Source organism: Oryza brachyantha, chromosome 7, assembly GCF_000231095.2.
Source record: "Oryza brachyantha chromosome 7, ObraRS2, whole genome shotgun sequence".
Classification (NCBI taxonomy): domain Eukaryota; kingdom Viridiplantae; phylum Streptophyta; class Magnoliopsida; order Poales; family Poaceae; genus Oryza; species Oryza brachyantha.
The window spans coordinates 13,694,631-13,711,982 of NC_023169.2; the positions used below are offsets into that span (position 1 = coordinate 13,694,631).

At 40.7% G+C, this 17,352-nt stretch overlaps 2 protein-coding genes across 2 annotated transcripts; one reads left to right on the top strand and one right to left on the bottom strand.

Annotated features, from left to right (window-relative positions):
- Window positions 1-1,542: 1,542 nt before the first annotated feature.
- Window positions 1,543-4,476, bottom strand: LOC102714662 (G-type lectin S-receptor-like serine/threonine-protein kinase At2g19130). Its single transcript, XM_040525941.1, has one exon. The coding sequence runs from the start codon at window positions 4,387-4,389 to the stop codon at window positions 1,888-1,890; it is 2,502 nt and encodes an 833-aa protein (XP_040381875.1). The 5' UTR covers window positions 4,390-4,476; the 3' UTR covers window positions 1,543-1,887.
- An 8,191-nt stretch (window positions 4,477-12,667) lies between these two features.
- LOC102714937 (cell number regulator 2) lies at window positions 12,668-15,856 on the top strand. Its single transcript, XM_015838974.2, has 5 exons — window positions 12,668-13,036; window positions 13,690-13,753; window positions 14,580-14,744; window positions 15,101-15,166; window positions 15,256-15,856. Exons 1-5 carry the CDS (start codon window positions 12,750-12,752, stop codon window positions 15,478-15,480), a joined length of 807 nt encoding a protein of 268 aa, XP_015694460.1. The 5' UTR covers window positions 12,668-12,749; the 3' UTR covers window positions 15,481-15,856.
- Window positions 15,857-17,352: the final 1,496 nt, after the last annotated feature.

Consider the following 17,352-nt stretch of genomic DNA (forward strand, 5'->3'; position numbering starts at 1 on the left):
ACCATTTTGGTTCCCCAAACTTGTTAAGTAGGACTAGATTTCCATCCTCAGATATCTTGAGCTCTGGAGATGTAGAACTTGTGACAGGACTGTCTCGGTTGGCCACCCAGGTAACAGCCTTCTTTGATGTGGTTCTGAACCATATACCAACATAAAGGTTTCCAGTATTACCTGGAGAGAAGAATCCCAGCTCAAAATTTCCTTCTTTTGAGACAATAGTTGTGCTACCAGAAAGAGATTGGACTGTGGAGATTGTATCAGTCGAAGCAGCACTTGTGTAAAGATGGAAGATTGATAGCATGAGAAAAGAAAAGGAAGAACATATCTTTCTCTTGCTGGGCGGGGACATCCCTTCTGCATGGAAATTCTGGATGTGTGGTGTTCTTCAAGTTTATACAGAAGGTGCAAGACTCCGGAAAAACAGAGTTTTTCTTCCCTATACTATCATCCTTCTCAATTGACTTGTCTTCAGAAATAATAGGTTTCTATGTTGTTAGTCTAATTGCCTGTGAATTGACGAAGGCAATTTTGCCACCTGGAACAAGCACAGCCATGGGTGAGCACTTGATAAGATCATAAGACATGACTGTTCACATATAAGTCCAGACACAAAATGTGAAACGGAAATACTCGTTTCAACTCTGGATTCTTCTCCTAGTTGCTTCTGTTTTTCTTCTTTTTGACGCAATAGCAGCTTCTTTTTTTACTGCTGTTCTTGTGATTCCTTTATGCATCATATAACAATATAACTCATCTTTGATATATGTAATATCATCTTATCTTCCCCAGTAGTAATATGTTCTCTTTCAAATGCAATGTAGTTTAGGCCTATTGCAGCATCATGTGTACTTTTTAGCATAGATGTTTCATTTGGCAACCACTTTTTTCTTTTCATGTAATTGCATAGAATCTGCTATGCATCATGGTGTAGTTTAGATTTCAATCTTACATCTCTCTTAATTTTGTTGTTTCCTACTAAATTGGCTCATAAGATTACAAGAATAATGTTTTCTCAAATTCAAAGATTGTTAATGAAATCAATCAGAGGTGTAAAAAGTCCAACAAAGCGGTATCACAATGAGTCTTAAATGTACTAACAATGCCGTCTGGTTACTGTCTTAATGTTGTGTGCATGCATGGTATGGAGCTGCTGCTATTACTTAAAAAAAACTACTATTACTCTATTATATATTCCATGTAGGTCAATCTTGGCCTTAGATGAAAACATTAAATCAAATTTGATGTCATGGTTTCTATTTTTTTGGATTAGTGTATGCAAGTTTACCCATTTTTTATTATTGTGTGAACTTCTTTCTTTTAGAATTTGAAGATTAATTAAATATAGATATTTCTTATTAGTATAAATAGAGATTCAGCGAGGTTCTTATTCTGTTCTGGCAAAATTACTTCTGTAAATTCACATGGTACGAATGGTGTAGTTATTCTCAGATTATTGTTAATTTGGCCCTTAATTATTTGAAAAATATTCAACCAATGCAGATGTTAAAGAAAATATAGTTATTTATTATCAAGTAGCTCAAGATTCCAGAATTTAATCTGTTTAGGTTGTTCCATGCAAGCAGACAATAACACTGAACTGAAGCACATAGTAGGAATTTAATCTGTTATTTCCATGTACCAAATGTTCATGCTTGCAGTCAGGCCTCCTCGTAGCTTAAACATGAAAATTTTAGTTCATGGCGAATGGCTCAATGTTTTTACTTTGTTGTAGCTCAATGTACCAGAAGACATGCCTTTTCTATGGTTAACAGAACTACAGAAACGCGTAGCAATTAGGATCTATATATATGTACAACATCAGTCAATCATAGCACTCTCAAATATATAAATAATGCATTCCCCATGTTAAATGCAAGATTATCTGATTTAGGAGCATTGAAACTGTGAACCATCTGAAGTAGAACTCTTTGTGCGGGAAGAAGCTGCGCTGTTCTGCATCTGCGAAGCCTGGCTTGACGAAACATCCGAGAAAAAAACTATGGCAGCAGGGCTTTCATCATGGACCTTCAGTGACCTTGGAACAGGAGGCATGTTAACATCAAGGAACCCCTCCAGTATCTGGACAACCTGACCCATCGTAGGCCTGGCACTCTCGTCATCTTGAATGCACCAGCAGGCGACCTTGAAGGCCCTCGTGAGCTCGTCAGGGCTGGCATCTCCATTCAACCTGGGGTCCAACAAGGTCTGCACGTCTCCTCCATGGAGCTTGTTTGCAGCCAGGGTCGGGAAGAACGAGAGCTCGCCCTCCTGCCCATGGTCAGCGTTCCTCCTGCCTGAGATGAGCTCGAAGAGCATCATCCCGTAGCTGAAGACGTCCGCCTTCGCCGTGATCGGGACGCCGCTGATCCACTCGGGCGCAAGGTAGCCCCTCGTCCCTCGCATCGTCGTCAGGACGCGGCTGAAATCACGTCCCAGGAGCTTTGCGAGGCCGAAGTCTGACACCTTGGGCACGAACGAGTCGTCCAGGAGGATGTTGTCTGGCTTGACGTCGCAGTGTATGATGCAGTCCCTGCACTCCTCGTGCAGGTAGTTCAGGCCCCTGGCCGTCCCGAGCGCGATCTGGTACCTTGCTGCCCAGCTCAGCGGTGCCGTCTCGCCGTGGAACAGCTGCTGCTCCAGGGAGCCCCTCGGCATGAGCTCGTACACGAGCAGCCTCCTCGATCCTTCGGAGCAGAAGCCGAGCAGGCGCACCAGGTTGACGTGCTGGATGGTGCCGATGGTGCTCACCTCGGCGCGGAACTGCTTCTCCCCCTGCTGGTGGACCCCGTCGAGCCTCTTCACGGCGATGGCGGTCGAGTCCGGGAGCTTCCCTCTGAACACCGTGCCGAAGGCGCCCCCTCCCAGCTTCTCCGAGAAGTTGCCGGTGACGTGCTGCAGGTCGCTGTACCGGAAGGCGATCAGCGGGCCCCCGGCGGTCTTGGATATGCGGAGGCTCCTGTCGCGGCGGCGTTTCTGGAACAGGACGAACAGCACGGCTGCGAGGATGATCAGAGCTGCAGCAGCGACTCCACCCACCACTGCACCGATGATCACTTTCTTGCTCTTTTTAGAGTCTGTCAGCTCAGAGGCTGCGAGCCTGAGGAAGAGCGTGCCTTCTCCATTGCCGCTGTACTGTTCTTGGAGGTTGATCAGGTCCCCGTGCCAGACGAAGCAGCCACTGCCGTTGTAGGTGTAGGCGTTGCAGGAGCAGTTGCTCAGGCAAGCGACCTGACACGCCTGAGAAGTGGTGGCCGCTGCTGCGCTCTGAGCGTTATCAGGCAGCCTCACGCTTGCCATGGCGTAGAACTTGTCCGGCTGGGTGGCCTGTGCTGAGGTCGAGTTGGTCTGGCACTGCAGCGGCGTGTTCCTCCTGCACCCGCCGGTGAAATCCTGGAGATCCCAGTCGCCCTGGACCCTCTGGCTGAACCCCCTGATGCAGCTGCAGAACGGCAGGGCGCTGAGGCTGCAGCTCCCGTACGCGCCGCACAGCGCGTACACCTCGCACTGCGTCCGCGGCTGCGACCAGAACAGGATCCAGTTCCGCGACGCCGGCACCCACGTCCACTGCTTGATCTGCCCGCTCACGTCGATGGTGAACCGCGAGATGACCGACGCGTCCTTCATGGAGTACACGAAGTAGCTCTCCGTGGCGTTGTTGACGAACTGGAAGTTGTAGTTGTAGCCGGAGGTCATCTCCGGGACGAGGCTGAAGATGTCGCCGTTCCATGGCCCGCTGGTCCAGTAGGTGATGGAGCCGTTCCACTGGATGAAGTACTGCGTCGTGCCGTTGGGGTCCAGCTCGAGGGAGAAGAGCCCCGGGGACGGGTTCGCGCTGTTCCTCCACGGGACGAGCCGCTGGCTCACGCCGGTGGTCTTGTTCAGGCCCAGCTTGCCGCCGGGGAGCCAGGTGTTCGTCGGGTGGTCGATGCTCCGCCAGTAGGTCGTCGACGGGTCGGCGGCGTCGACGAGGTCGAGGCTGCCGCCGTCGGTGAGGACGGCGGCGGTGGCGCGGGAGGCGACGCTCACGTTGGTCGACCACAGCCGCGTGTCGTTCTTGGACCGGTCGAGGAGGACGAGGTTGCCGTCGCCGCCGATGGCCAGCGCGGCGGCGGTCGGGTCGGACACCGGCGCATCGCTGTTGGCTGTCCACACCGTCGTCTGCAGCGGTATGTCGTTGTACCATATGGCTATGTAGTAATTGCCGGTGGAAGCCGTGGTGTTACCTAGTGGCGGGGTGTAGAACCCCAGGGCGAACCTGCCGCCATTGGAGACGATCTTCTGCGTCCCCGACAAGGGCGTGGTGGAGTTGATGGTGTCCACCGCCGTGCAGAGAAGAAGGATTTGGCTGAAGAGGAGGAGGAGGAGGAGGAAGGGGAAGGAAGGAGCCATGGATGGACCTTGGAATGGAACCTGGCCTTGAGTTGAGGCTCCACTTCACCAGATAATTGCAGGAGAAACGCTCTTTGACCTGGCACAGTAGCTGGTTCAGTTGAAAGATGAAGACCTGGAATTTTTGGTGCCTATGCTTTGATTTATTCTTGGAATAAGCAAAACACAATATTTAAAAAAATAATTACAAATAAAATTATTATATATGTGTTATAATAATGTAAAAGTCAAAGCCGGAAAAGAAACTATGATGAAAAAACAAATTCTAAATTTAACGTTGAAAATTTATTTTAGCTTCTAAGAATAAGCTAATAGGTAAGGATGCCGTGCTTGTTTATGGAAGAATAGTCAATATAATATGAAATGCAATGTTTTTTTTTAAATTGTGGTGAATTATTTAATGGCGGGTTTCTTTTTTGGCAGGAGCAGCGCAGGAAAGCGGTTCTACAGTTTTTCTTGTGAAGGAGTACTGTTCGTATTAATTATTTCTGTTGCCTATTGAACTAACCAACCTGTGTTCTAGTACTGAAGTTAATGGCGTCCCCTTTTTAGTTATTTATTATTCACATTTGTAAACAGAAACGCCAGCATCTGCTATGGTGCCTATTTTATTATTGTGGAAAAATAGCTTTAAAAAAACGGCTGCTAAGATTAAAAAAACTGAGAATAGTGTGAAGTCAAGAAAGGTGCTTTGGACTTGTGGCGTGCTGGTGGCAGCAAAAGCTCCAGAGGTTCTAGGGCCGCGTTCGACGTAGCAAGTTAAGATCTCTACCTCCTCTTGTTTTCTACGCGCACGTTTCCCAAACTGTTAAACGGTATATTTTTTATAAAATTTATTTATAGGAAAGTTATTTTAAAAAATCATATTAATCTATTTTATTTTTTAATATTTAATAATTAATTAATTATGTATTAATCTATTACTACGTTTTCCGCGTCGGATATCTAACCTCTCCAAACCCACTGCCGAACGCGGCCTAGGTTGACTTTGGACTAGTTTAACGAGGCCGACCGGTTCGGGGCAAATCTTTTAAGATCTTTGTCAATTTTATTTTGCTAAGGCTTCCAAAATTCTTTGAGATAATTGTTTCAAACTTTGATCGGGGACCAGATCATCTCCATTTGAAGATGACCAAACCTTGAAGTTGGCGACCCTGTTTCTCTCACGTGGGTTTATTAGATAGGGCAAAACTTTTAGTCCCATATCACATTGGATGTTTGGACACTAATTTGAAATATTAAATATAGACTAATAAAAAAACTAATTTCATAAATGAGTGGTAATCCACGAGACGATTTTTTTAAACCTAATTAATCCATAATTAGAGCATGTTTACTGTAGTATCACATAGACTAATCATGGATTAATTAGGCTCAATGGATTCGTCTCGCGAATTAGCCCAAGATTATGGGTGGGTTTTATTAATAGTATATATTTACTATTATATTTATAATAAGTGGTCAAATATTCGATGGGACAATGGGCTAGCAAACACTCCTTAAGAATCGTCGCTGCAAGAAAATTAGCCGTCCATGGTAATTACTAGTAATAACCTGTTGATCTGTTCAAACGTTGAATGCTACCAGACTACCAGTATACTTTGAGTACATGGATGTAAGTTTCTTCCTTTAATTAACTTGCCGCTTTTCTCAACGGAATCAATGAAGAAATGGAACTTCTGCTGAAGGTGTGAACTTGTGAATGTTACAAACACCTACACTTGTCTGTTTTTTTCCTTCTTCCCGTCAGAATTTTTCTCTTTTTTTTTTTGTTTGGTCATATTTTAGTGTTTGTATACACTTGTTCCTTCATGATTGGAGATTTTTTTCAGATTAGTTGATCAGTCCACATTTGAAGGGCTATGTTGGAGAACATGATTTGCTGGAGAAACTGAGGGGCCGAGCTTGACCAAGACTTGAACAGTTCCCTTCCTTAATTCCGCTGTCAAAGCATGTCTCAGCATGTTAAATGCTCACACATTTAAGAACAAGTTCAGTTCAGAAGTATAGCCAACTACTATATACGATTCATCTATAGTCAATCTAATAGTCAATTCATACAATAACTATCTACAATACATATATTACCATGTCTCACTTATCATACATGCGTCTTAAAGTCCATGTTGTAGCTGGCTATAAATCTATAATCCACTGCTCTTCTATCTCATATCTTATCTTTTGTAAAATATATTTATAGCTGGCTTAGGGCACTCACAATGCAGATCTAAGGGGTAGTTTCTATTTGTATTTTTTGTTATGTCACGTAAGCAATTTGATGATGTGGCAGGTTATTTACTGAAGAAAGAGAGATAAAAATGAAGAAACTATCTAGATTAAGAACTGGTGTCATTATGTAAAACAAGATTGATCGTAAGAGAGATGAGTGTATCATGTAATAATAAGATACAAAAGTTACACTGTAGAAGATAGTTTTTTGACATGATATCTAAAGTATATAAACCATGGTAGTTTACAGTATTAGGAGTGTCCTTAGGCCAGTCTCAATGCTTGTTTCATGGGGTGTCATGCACATTAAATAGGATGTCACATCAATAAAATTGCTGACTTGACAAGGTCATTAAATAAGAGAGTTTTATAAATAAGAGTTTTATAAAATAAAAGAGAAGTTTTATCCCAGTAAAACTTATTAAGCTTGATAAGCCATAAAATTATACATCGATACTAGCCTGGTGTGCTGAACAATTCTGATACGGAGTCGTATGTGATATGGACCCAGCATTAAGTGGCATTGATGGAGGGCAGATGGATGTACACTGAGCACTATACACTGAGCACTTATAGTGCGGAGCTGAGAGGGTCACACTCACACACGCAACAAGCAGATAGTTGGATTTTCCAGGGGCACGCGAGAAGGCAAGCCGCGGCCCGTTTAGTTCGTGAAAAAAAAAATGTGGTAGAAGGGATTTTTAATATGAATAAAAAAATAAATTTTATAACTCGGCTGAAAACCGCGAGATGAATTTTTTGAGTCTAATTAATTTGTCATTAGCATATATGGATTACTATATCATTTATGTTAATTATGGACTAATTAGACTCAAAAGATTCGTCTTACGATTTTCCTTCTAACTTTCTTTCTAACTGTATAATTTTTTAATCTATATTTAATGTTCTATTTAGATGACCAAAGATTTAACGTGATATTGTTGAAAAAAAGGGAAAAAAGAACTGAACGGCCTGAATGAGGCCCCTTTGCGACTTGCAAATTGCAATGGGGGCGCATTCATATGTTTGTCGCTGCCGCGGTGTCCATGTGCATTGCACAAGGACAGTGACCCGAAGAATTTCTAGATGTTGATCTGCTCTACAGTAAGGATGTAGTCCAGGGTTAGTCCGGGGTTAGCTCAAGACAAGAATTTTGCGCAAAACTCGGACCAAATTGACCATTCACAGGTGAATTTACATGCCTACGACAAAGGCTCATTCATCCCATGTTGATAGGTTTGAAAAAATACGACGGCAGTGTTCTGATGTTTCAATCCGCTTCCGAGCCGGCTCTGCACCGCACTCGTCATCCAAAATAATTCACTTTGTATCCTCGTCCACACATCTTTCGAATAACTCTTAATCTGCTTAATAATTATGGTTTTAGAATGACTGCTATCCATTCGAATTCGATCCATTTGCATCGTGCCTCTTAATACAAATACACGTTGTTAATTAAGGTTTATAAAGAAGTTCTTGGTTCAAGCTACAGTGGCGAATTCTTTTCTGATTATGAATTTTGAATTTATGTTGACGCACTTAGACGTTGTTTCTTTCCGCTTATAATTATTATAATCTAGTTTATTATTAGTAAGTTGAAAGAAACAAGTAAATTATTTTTCTAGCTTATTATAATCTAGATGATGGGTTATTATAATCCAATAAGCATCAAGGGGAGCTTTTTTTGAATTATTAAATGGTAAAAGACCCACTATCCTTGTCTACTTCTAATTAATTACCTGACCTGCCACTGCACATCCAAAAATAGTTGAGGTCATTATAGACTTTATCCATACAAACTCAATAATCCATGTTATCTTACAGTTTATTATCCTCTAGCTTATAATAATCTAAATTAATAAGCTGGATTATAAGCCGAAAGAAACAGAGCTCCAAGGAAATGCCAGCATGATCTTAGCAGAAACAATGCTGTGAACATTCTCTCTCTCCAACCTTAGGGCCCGGGCCCGGGATGCTTGTCACTGGAAGATCATGGAGAGGAGCCCAAACTGCCCACGTTTGCTTGGTTTCCGTGGGCCTCTTGGGCTGGCAGCCCGGCCTGGCGATGGGGCTGGGCTGCCACCGCTCTGATGGTGTAATGTGGCCACTTCCATGGGCCTCCTTGGACGATGCCCAAATTCTTGGCCATCTAAATTATTTAGGACATGCTCAAAAGATATTGCCTCGGATCAACTTATTATATGATTTACGTCAACCACAAAAATCTATTTTTCCAAGACATATATAAAGAGAGTGTACAACGCAACCACAGAAGGCCAAAGGTGACAATAGAGGAAGTTTACACCATATTTTATACTTGCCCGTAAATGAACACACAAATACAGAGAGTAACGGGATCATACAAATCATTCACAAGCACAAGATGGTTCCAAGTGAATAACTTTAGCAACGACCATCCATCTAGAAAAGGAAAACAATTAGTGGTAACTAAAACCATAATTAAAATTATTTAATTCTAATTCTAATAATTTGAACATGTTATGTGCAAAACTTCCAAATTTACAAAAGTGAGGCGAAATCTTTAGAAAAAAAAACAGACTTTTCTATCCTCTAAAATACAATCTTCACTTATTCGTTAATGTGTTGTAAATATCACGTGTTGATTCTTCCTTGGTATTTTACAAACATAAAACTAAAAGAAGTACTTATAAGAGTATTTTTCTCATTTTTGACGAGGTGACATGTGGTACCACTGTTTTTTTCTAAGGTACCAAATTTTACATAGAAAACAGTGGTACCTTTTGGTACCTTCTCAATGATGATAAAATTGCTCTACTTATAAAGCTACAATATAATGAGAGTATTCTAAATAAAAACTTTACAAGATAAATGAGCAAGCACCTACGCTCATTTTCTAATATATTTAAAGATCACTAGCTCATCCAGTTCGATGTTAATTATACCCCTTTTTAAATCCTTTGCGCTACTGTACCTACAATACTGCGCATGATCCTATTTATACCACCGTTATAACTCTAAGTATAACAATAGTATATTCAAAATTATTCCAACGATTGGTGTTTTCCAATGGCAGTCGTTTGTACCAGTTGGAAAACAAATGTAATGGCATTACGCATTTTCTAAAAATTGGCAACTTATCAGTTTTCCAACCAAATTAACTAATCCTCACAAGAAAAACACTGCAAAATTTACGAGAAATTCCCAAGTCTTAACTACACCCCTAGATGTATACTCTAGCACTCTCGTCGTCGCTTTTGCTTATTTTATAAGCCAAAAATTAAATCTTAAACCTTAAATTTTAAATTGATTTTGTTGGTTTTTAATTAAAATTTATTTGAGTTTTTTACTTTTAAATTATTAAAAAACACATATATATATAAATATGTCAGCCCTTTGCGGTTGCAACCGATGGATCAACCGCTCGATCGGCTCGTGATGCATGTATACTCTTTTCCTCTCGAAATAAACGAACCTAGAACTGAACATGGTACAGCGCAGCACTACGAGTCAGATACCCGTGACTAATTGCGTGCCGCTACGCTACGCGTGTTCGTGTAAGGCTCAAAGCAAAATCCGCAACCGAATACGTATGTATATATAGAAATGCAATAATGCGCAAGTTGGCGCTGCACTACGGATGGTGTGCACACAGGCCAACGCAACACAACAAACAGCTAAAAAAGCTGAATTGAAGGTCACGGCCAGGAGAGAGGAGGGATCACCGGGTGGATGCCGTCGCTTTCCGCCCCCATATTTCCGTCTGTGGCGCGCCGCACGACATCCCTTGCGTCAGCTTCACCCCGTAATCGTATCGGTCGGCATCTCTCCTCCTCTTCCCTTGCTGCCGACCATTGCCATTACGGCATTACCGTGTCAAAGTAAGCAACACCATGGGTAAAATAGTGCCTACTCTCTCCGTCCTATAGACTTTATTTCTTAAGTCTTGTTTAGTTACCAAAAATTTTTAGTAAAAGGGTCCCGTCGAACATTTGACCGGATGTCGGAATGGGTTTTTGAACACGAATGAAAAAAACAAATGAATAAAACGAATTTCACAGATCGCCTGGAAACTGGGAGATGAATATTTTGAGCCTAATTAATCTATCATTAGTATATATTAGTTAATCATGCACTAATTAGGCTCAAAAGATTCGTCTCACGATTTCCCATAGCTGTGCAATTAGTTTTTATTTTCATTTATGTTTAATGCTTCATTAAATGTCCAAATATTAGATGTGATATTTTTGGAAAAAGTTTTTGGAAACTAAACAAGGCCGTAGTTTGTGTCTAACGTCTAAACATCTATCTTATTAAGAGAATTAGTGAAATATTAAAAAATAATCACATATAAAATAATACTTATGTTTTATCATCTAATAATAATAAAATATTAGACGTAAATAATTTTTAATAAGACGAAGAGGTAAATGTTATTCTGAAAATGTACAATAAACTTATTTTGTGGGGGGATTGCTACAATAAACGAAAGGTAGCGGCAGATCGTTTGGTCGGCTAGTGTGGGCTACTTTCTCTTAGTTTTAAAGGCAGATTAATTAATTACGTGCACTTCTCATTGCGCATTTTGTGGTGGGTAACCGGTATGTTTGCTTTTGCTTTTGCTTGAGTCACTAAAAGGACAATAATTCTATAAATTGAAGTAACTACACCGCGCACAAATACGACCTTAAACATTCAGAACGTATGGATTTTATAGAATTTTCATATAGTTTATCCAGAATTCCTGCAAAATTTCTCTAATCCAAATATGCCTTTAATTTATTAACACCAAGTTCGTTTCCATATCCAATCTCTCTAATTTTTTGTGCAATAGTACGTACGTACGTATATACACCTTTGATTTATTTTCAATAAAATTTTCATATAATTATGATTTTTCTTTTTATATTTCATGAGAAATAATGGCCAAGTTTCACCCTAAAAAATCAAAAGGTTGTGGCAAATCACATAATGATTTATACAAAACTGATTGAGTTGGAGAAACATGAACTTGTATCACTCTGAACCACATATTAGCTATCAAATTAAAGCCGTGAAATTTTTCCTATGACCGAATCAATTCAGTACACCAATGATTTAGTGTCAACGTATGATTGGCAGAATAGACCTTCCAACAACAAAAATAATTGCAAGACAAACTTAAAAAAAAACAATCCACCAGTACTCTCCAGATCAAATGTACTCCCTCTATCTTCATATGAAAATTTTAAGTTTTATACCATAAATAAGCATTTTTGCATTGATTTCAATTATTGTTATAATTCCGAGTCAATATGCTTAGAAAGACAATCTAATCAATTCATAATTTAAAATTTGGCCACTAAAGTGACTAAATAAAATCTTTTGATATCTAAACACTAGAAATTCTTATATTTTAGAAAAAAAAAAAGTAGTGCATGCTTTTTTTTTTTTGCAAAAAGTAGTGCATGCTTATTCGGGTGAAATCTAATTGATGTACTCCTAACCACACGAACATGCGGAAAGTCACAAACAAAGATACTTCCAAGACTCAATATGATATTCCCAGATGGGAGAACACTCATTTCCGGTCGGTTTGGCAGAGCTAACCTGCAGATTCTGTCCAAGCAAATGCAAAGCATGTCGCCGAAAACAAAAAACAAACGTGCCTTTCATGACGCAAATTCTCAGGTACACGTTCGGTGCCCCGGAGCGCGGGCGCGGCGGGGGATAGGAACGCCACCACCTACTCCCACTGACAGGCGGGCCCACCACCAGTCTGGCCGCCCGATCCAACCACCAATTAGAAAAAGCCCACCCCAATCACGCGCAATTATTATTAACCGGTTTAACCACTGGTCGCTACCCACGCGTGACCCAAGTTGCCTCACTGCCACGTGGGTCCCACCCGCGACGACCCTTCCGGTGGCCCACCTGTCTGCGGGGCTAGTGCGTGCGCGCGCGCGTAGTGTTTGGAAATCGTAACGCGCGCCCGTGATTAATTTGATTGATTAAAATCGAAAAAAAAGTGTGTTGTTATCCCTTTTCCCTCCCCTTCTTCTCCTAATCGGGGGCGCTCGAGACGTTAAAAACCCGGGCCGAATACGAAACCCCGTGACGCGACGCGAATACGAAAGGAGGCGGCGGCTTGAGAGGGAGGGAGGAGAGAGAGGATGGCTGCGGCGGCGCGGGAGGAGGAGGAGGAGGAGGTGGCGTCGACGGCGGCGCGGGAGCGGGAGTGGGAGGGGGAGGGGGAGGCGATGGCGGTGCTGGACTTCGACATGCTGTGCGCCTCGGTGGCGATGGCGGCGGAGAGGAGGAAGGATTCGGCCGCGGCGGCGGCGGCGGTGGCGGCGACGGTGGAGGGAGGGGGAGGGGGAGGTGGGGTGCAGAGGATGTGGGAAGGGGACGTGGTGCTGGATTGCTTGGAGGACAGGCGAATCGCGCTCGAGGCCGCGTGGTAGGTGGAGAGCCGGCTCTTCCTTCCTCCTTCTCGTGAATCTGTGTTGATTTGGGATCTGGTTTCGCTGGCTGCGGCGGGGAAGCTTGGGGATTCAGTGTTTTCGCGGGAATTTTTCCTGGTGATTGAGTGATTTTTTTTTTGTTCGGATTGGGAACGGTAACGAAAGGTCTCCCCTTTTACGCGGAGTGCATAGAAAATAAGGTGTTGCCTGAATTCGCAGTTTCGCACGCACTATTTCAAATTTGACAGCTTCAAATGCGATTCCTGTGTTTAATTTGGTGGGTGGATTTTTGCTGTTGGAGTCGAAAAGGTTCCTATAGAGAAATAAGAAAATTTTGCTCAATGTTAGTTTCCCCCCTCTCTCTAGAGGTTAAGTTTTGGCTACCTTTATTAAGAAACAGCGTCAGATTTTGTGTTATTTTTACTCTGGTGAAAAATATCCTACCTATAAGTGTGGAAGAAAATTAGACGTATTTGGGATGATAAACTGGAGGGAACATACTCCGAAGTGCAGTCTCCTGCCTATTCTATGGTTCTGATATAGTTTCTGCGAAAATATATCGTTTTTGTTTATGCTGCACATTTAAATGTTTATTGGATTAAACTTTCCGCGAGCGTTGTTCTAAAGACCTGCTTGCAACCATTTGCAGCTGCCCATGCTACAGGTTCGGCAAGAACATGCGGAGAGCCAATCTTGGATCTTGCTTCCTTCAGGTAAAGATAATACTCTCACTGTCATATGTCCATATTCATTCATTTCCTGCCTGTCCTTTTTTTCTTTTAAAAGATTCTGGTCAACTTTTGTCTAGATAAACATGTAAAACAGCCTGTGGTTATTTGCTATTGCTATTGATAGGAACTAGGAAAGCCTTCTATTTGGAACATGCTTTGAGTCCATTACAGAATGTGTATCATTACTACCTGTAAACATTACTACACCGAATAGTTTATTTTATCACTGTGACTGATGTAGTGCCTATTAGTGACCCAGGTAGATAAGTATGTTGTAATTTCTCTTGTTATACCTTTTACAGTTTCTTGAAATGCAGGACTATCACCCTAGCTATATACCCACATAGAGCAAAGTCTTCCTTCCCATAGTCCTGTGCTTTTACAACAAAGTTGTTAATGCAAGACATGTTTGACTTGTCAATATGTGCTGCATTTGCTTAAATAGTTAAGTATTTCTGTGGCATGTCTTAAACCTAGTCAGCCTGATAAGCATCATGTTTATTTTATTTCAAGTAGTGATTCATCCTGTATAGGATAAGTTCTCGTGAGATATTCTTTAGTTATATTATATGGCACTATGCATCAGACTGCATGTTTGACTTGCCAGACAGATCACTAGTACTATACTTTACTCGTTTACCAGCCATTCCAGTCTTGAAATACCAAATATATTTCGCTATCTCAGTTAGAGTTCTTATGTTAAAGATGTTATTGGAATTTATTGCATCACTCAATATTACATGTCTATATATATTTTCTTATATTATCCTTTGTTCATAAGTCTGATGGAAGATTAAAAATATTTCAGGCCATGGTTTACTTCATTTCGTTAGTGGCTATTCTGGTTAGCCTAATTGCCTTTTCTGTCACAAGGCATAATATATATTTATATATGGGACTTAGCTCTGTTCTCTTGATAGCAATCTATACTGGTTACTTCCGAAGAAGAATCAGGAAGCAGTTCAATATCAGGGTATGTTTTTCCTGGCATTGCCATTTTCATTTAAAGCATTGAAACAGGCTGCTATTTCGCTAGAGCCTAGTTAGTGCTTAACGCAGTTGATTGTCTATTGTATTTGTTTGAACCACACTGTATTCCTATGAGTGCTGAACTCAAACAAATGATAACTAAATCCTGTTGGTTCCTATAGTTTGGAATACTTTGTCATAGTTATGTTGTGAACATACAAGTAGATATAAGCATGCTAGGAATTTTCAATGATGAAGTTTGGAGAGAAGCCAATTATCTCATCGACTAGAAGTCCTTTTATGATAAAGCTGATCGTTAAGCTTCGTTTCTTTATCTTAACTTTATATTTCCTGATGCAGGGAACTGATAGCAGTCTAGATGACTGTGTCCTCCATCTCATCTGTCCTTGCTGTACACTGTGCCAGGTTAATATCTTGAAACACCCCTGAAGTCCCAGTTCAGCATAAGTTTTGTTGATCCCTTGAGCTAACAGTTTCTAGCATTGAATGAACAGGAGGCTCGAACTTTGGAGATAAATAATGTCCAGTGTGGTGTCTGGCATGGGCGGGGTGATACCATTTGTTTAGGAAGCAACGGTGAAGGAAACAAGGCTTTCGCTGCTCTACACAAGTCCTCTTTTGTGCCTATAAAATCTCCAGAGTTGTGTGGCATGGACAGAACATCAAGTGGTGCTAATGAACATGAACCACTTGTTCCATCAGCTCAACCAGAACAGTAGGACAATAGCAGTTTTATCACATATACCCTTTGCACAAATCCGAATTTAAATGGTGCAAATTCTCAAACGAAAGTAGTGACTGTCCAGCAAGAAAATAATCAGTGTGGCAATTACAAGCCTCTTTGATGTATTAAGCTTGAAAATTGGATGAGCAGCAACCATATGTGGATGATGGGTGCAACTGGGCTGTTGTAAACTTAGGTGATAGATCTCATCGTGTATTGAGTTTTATTTAGGCTCAAGTCGGTATCTATATTATATCATGATGCTCAAGGCTTATGATGAATCCAACTGTAAATTTTTCTGGCTGTAATCTGTATCATAGCGTTTCAACTTTCAATGACAAATTGGCATGAATCAAATGAAATGCCCTCAACTGTTGTTGGTTACTTCTCATAAGCAGTGGTGCTACCTGTGGAATTTGCCCTTCATTGCCTCTAGTGACATGAATGGAAACAGAATGTGCGTTTTACCTTCTTGAGTGGTGTTACTTGTAAAATTTGCTAATTAACCTCTTGGTTAAAGATAACGTTACATGTCTTTAATTCAAGAATTATAATTGGGTATGTAAAAATCATATATATATATATATATATATATATATATATATATATATATATATATATATATACAAAAGAAAGAAAGAAAGAAAGGCATATTCAAATGTTGACAATTTCTGAGGGGCTCAAACTTCTGCATTAAGCTGTCAAAATCTTGTGCAATTATATTAGAACCTGGAGTTATGGCCTCATGGGTGATGGTTTGTTTTTTTTCATGGAAAAGGCCATGATTTTTTCGTGAAAAGGGCCAAATATCATGTTTACAAATAAAAAATAATTTGTGAATAAAAATTATATATATATATATATATATATATATGTTCTTAACGATCTAAAAGCCAAGGCTGAAAAATAAATTGTGATGAAAAATCTTAAAATCCATTTCAAATTTAAGGTTAAAATTTTAAATTTTGGCTTATAAACGTAAGAAAAATAAAAAAGACGGAGGTAATGATTTTCATTCACAGTACACCTGTTGGAGAGGAGTTTCCAGCATGTCAAGAACATTATTCTCAGCATTCAAGATTAGTAAATAGACCAGACTACTAGGACAATCAGCAAAAGGATTAAGGGTTCTAAAGCTTGCAAAGCTGCAATAATGCAGGGCCCTGCTGCCTCCCTCCTGTGCTCCTAGGGCTAATGCAAGATATTTCCATTTCCTCTTTTTTTCTTGCCTTTCTCCTCCATGTGGGATGGCCTTTTGAGTTATTATATAATTGCCTGGGATAAGGATTGCGGGACACCTCACTCTAGGGCTTTGCACTACGTTTCACTCTTTACCAAACCATCAATCAATCATGCGTGTGATGTGCTTGTCGTGCGCTCGCACTCGAACTAGAAGGCCTGTGTATGTGTGTGCTTGTTGTGTGTCCACGGGTTGATGGTTTCTTTAGCTCTTTCAGCCACTTTACTTCCTCCTGTGAACCAACAATCATCCTAATAACTACTAGTACTTTCTCATGATCAACCTAGTGAGCCTCACCTTTGCTTTCGTCGGTAGCAGTACGTTCAGATAATTGCTAAGAGGGCCTTTTGTTTGGCTTTTTCGTAAAAAAAATAAACACAAAATTGTAAATAAAAAAATAATTTATAAATAAACTTTATATATATATATATATATATGTTCTTAGCGATTTAATAGTAGATACTGAAAAATAAAAAATAAAGTATGATGAAAAAACTCTAAAATTAAGGTTAAAAATTCAAATTTGAGTTATAAGCATAAGCATAAGCAAAAAAGATGAAACCCTAAATTCCAAAACAACCAGCTTCATCTTTTTTTTTTGTCACAAAAATTAGTTCTTTTTAAATA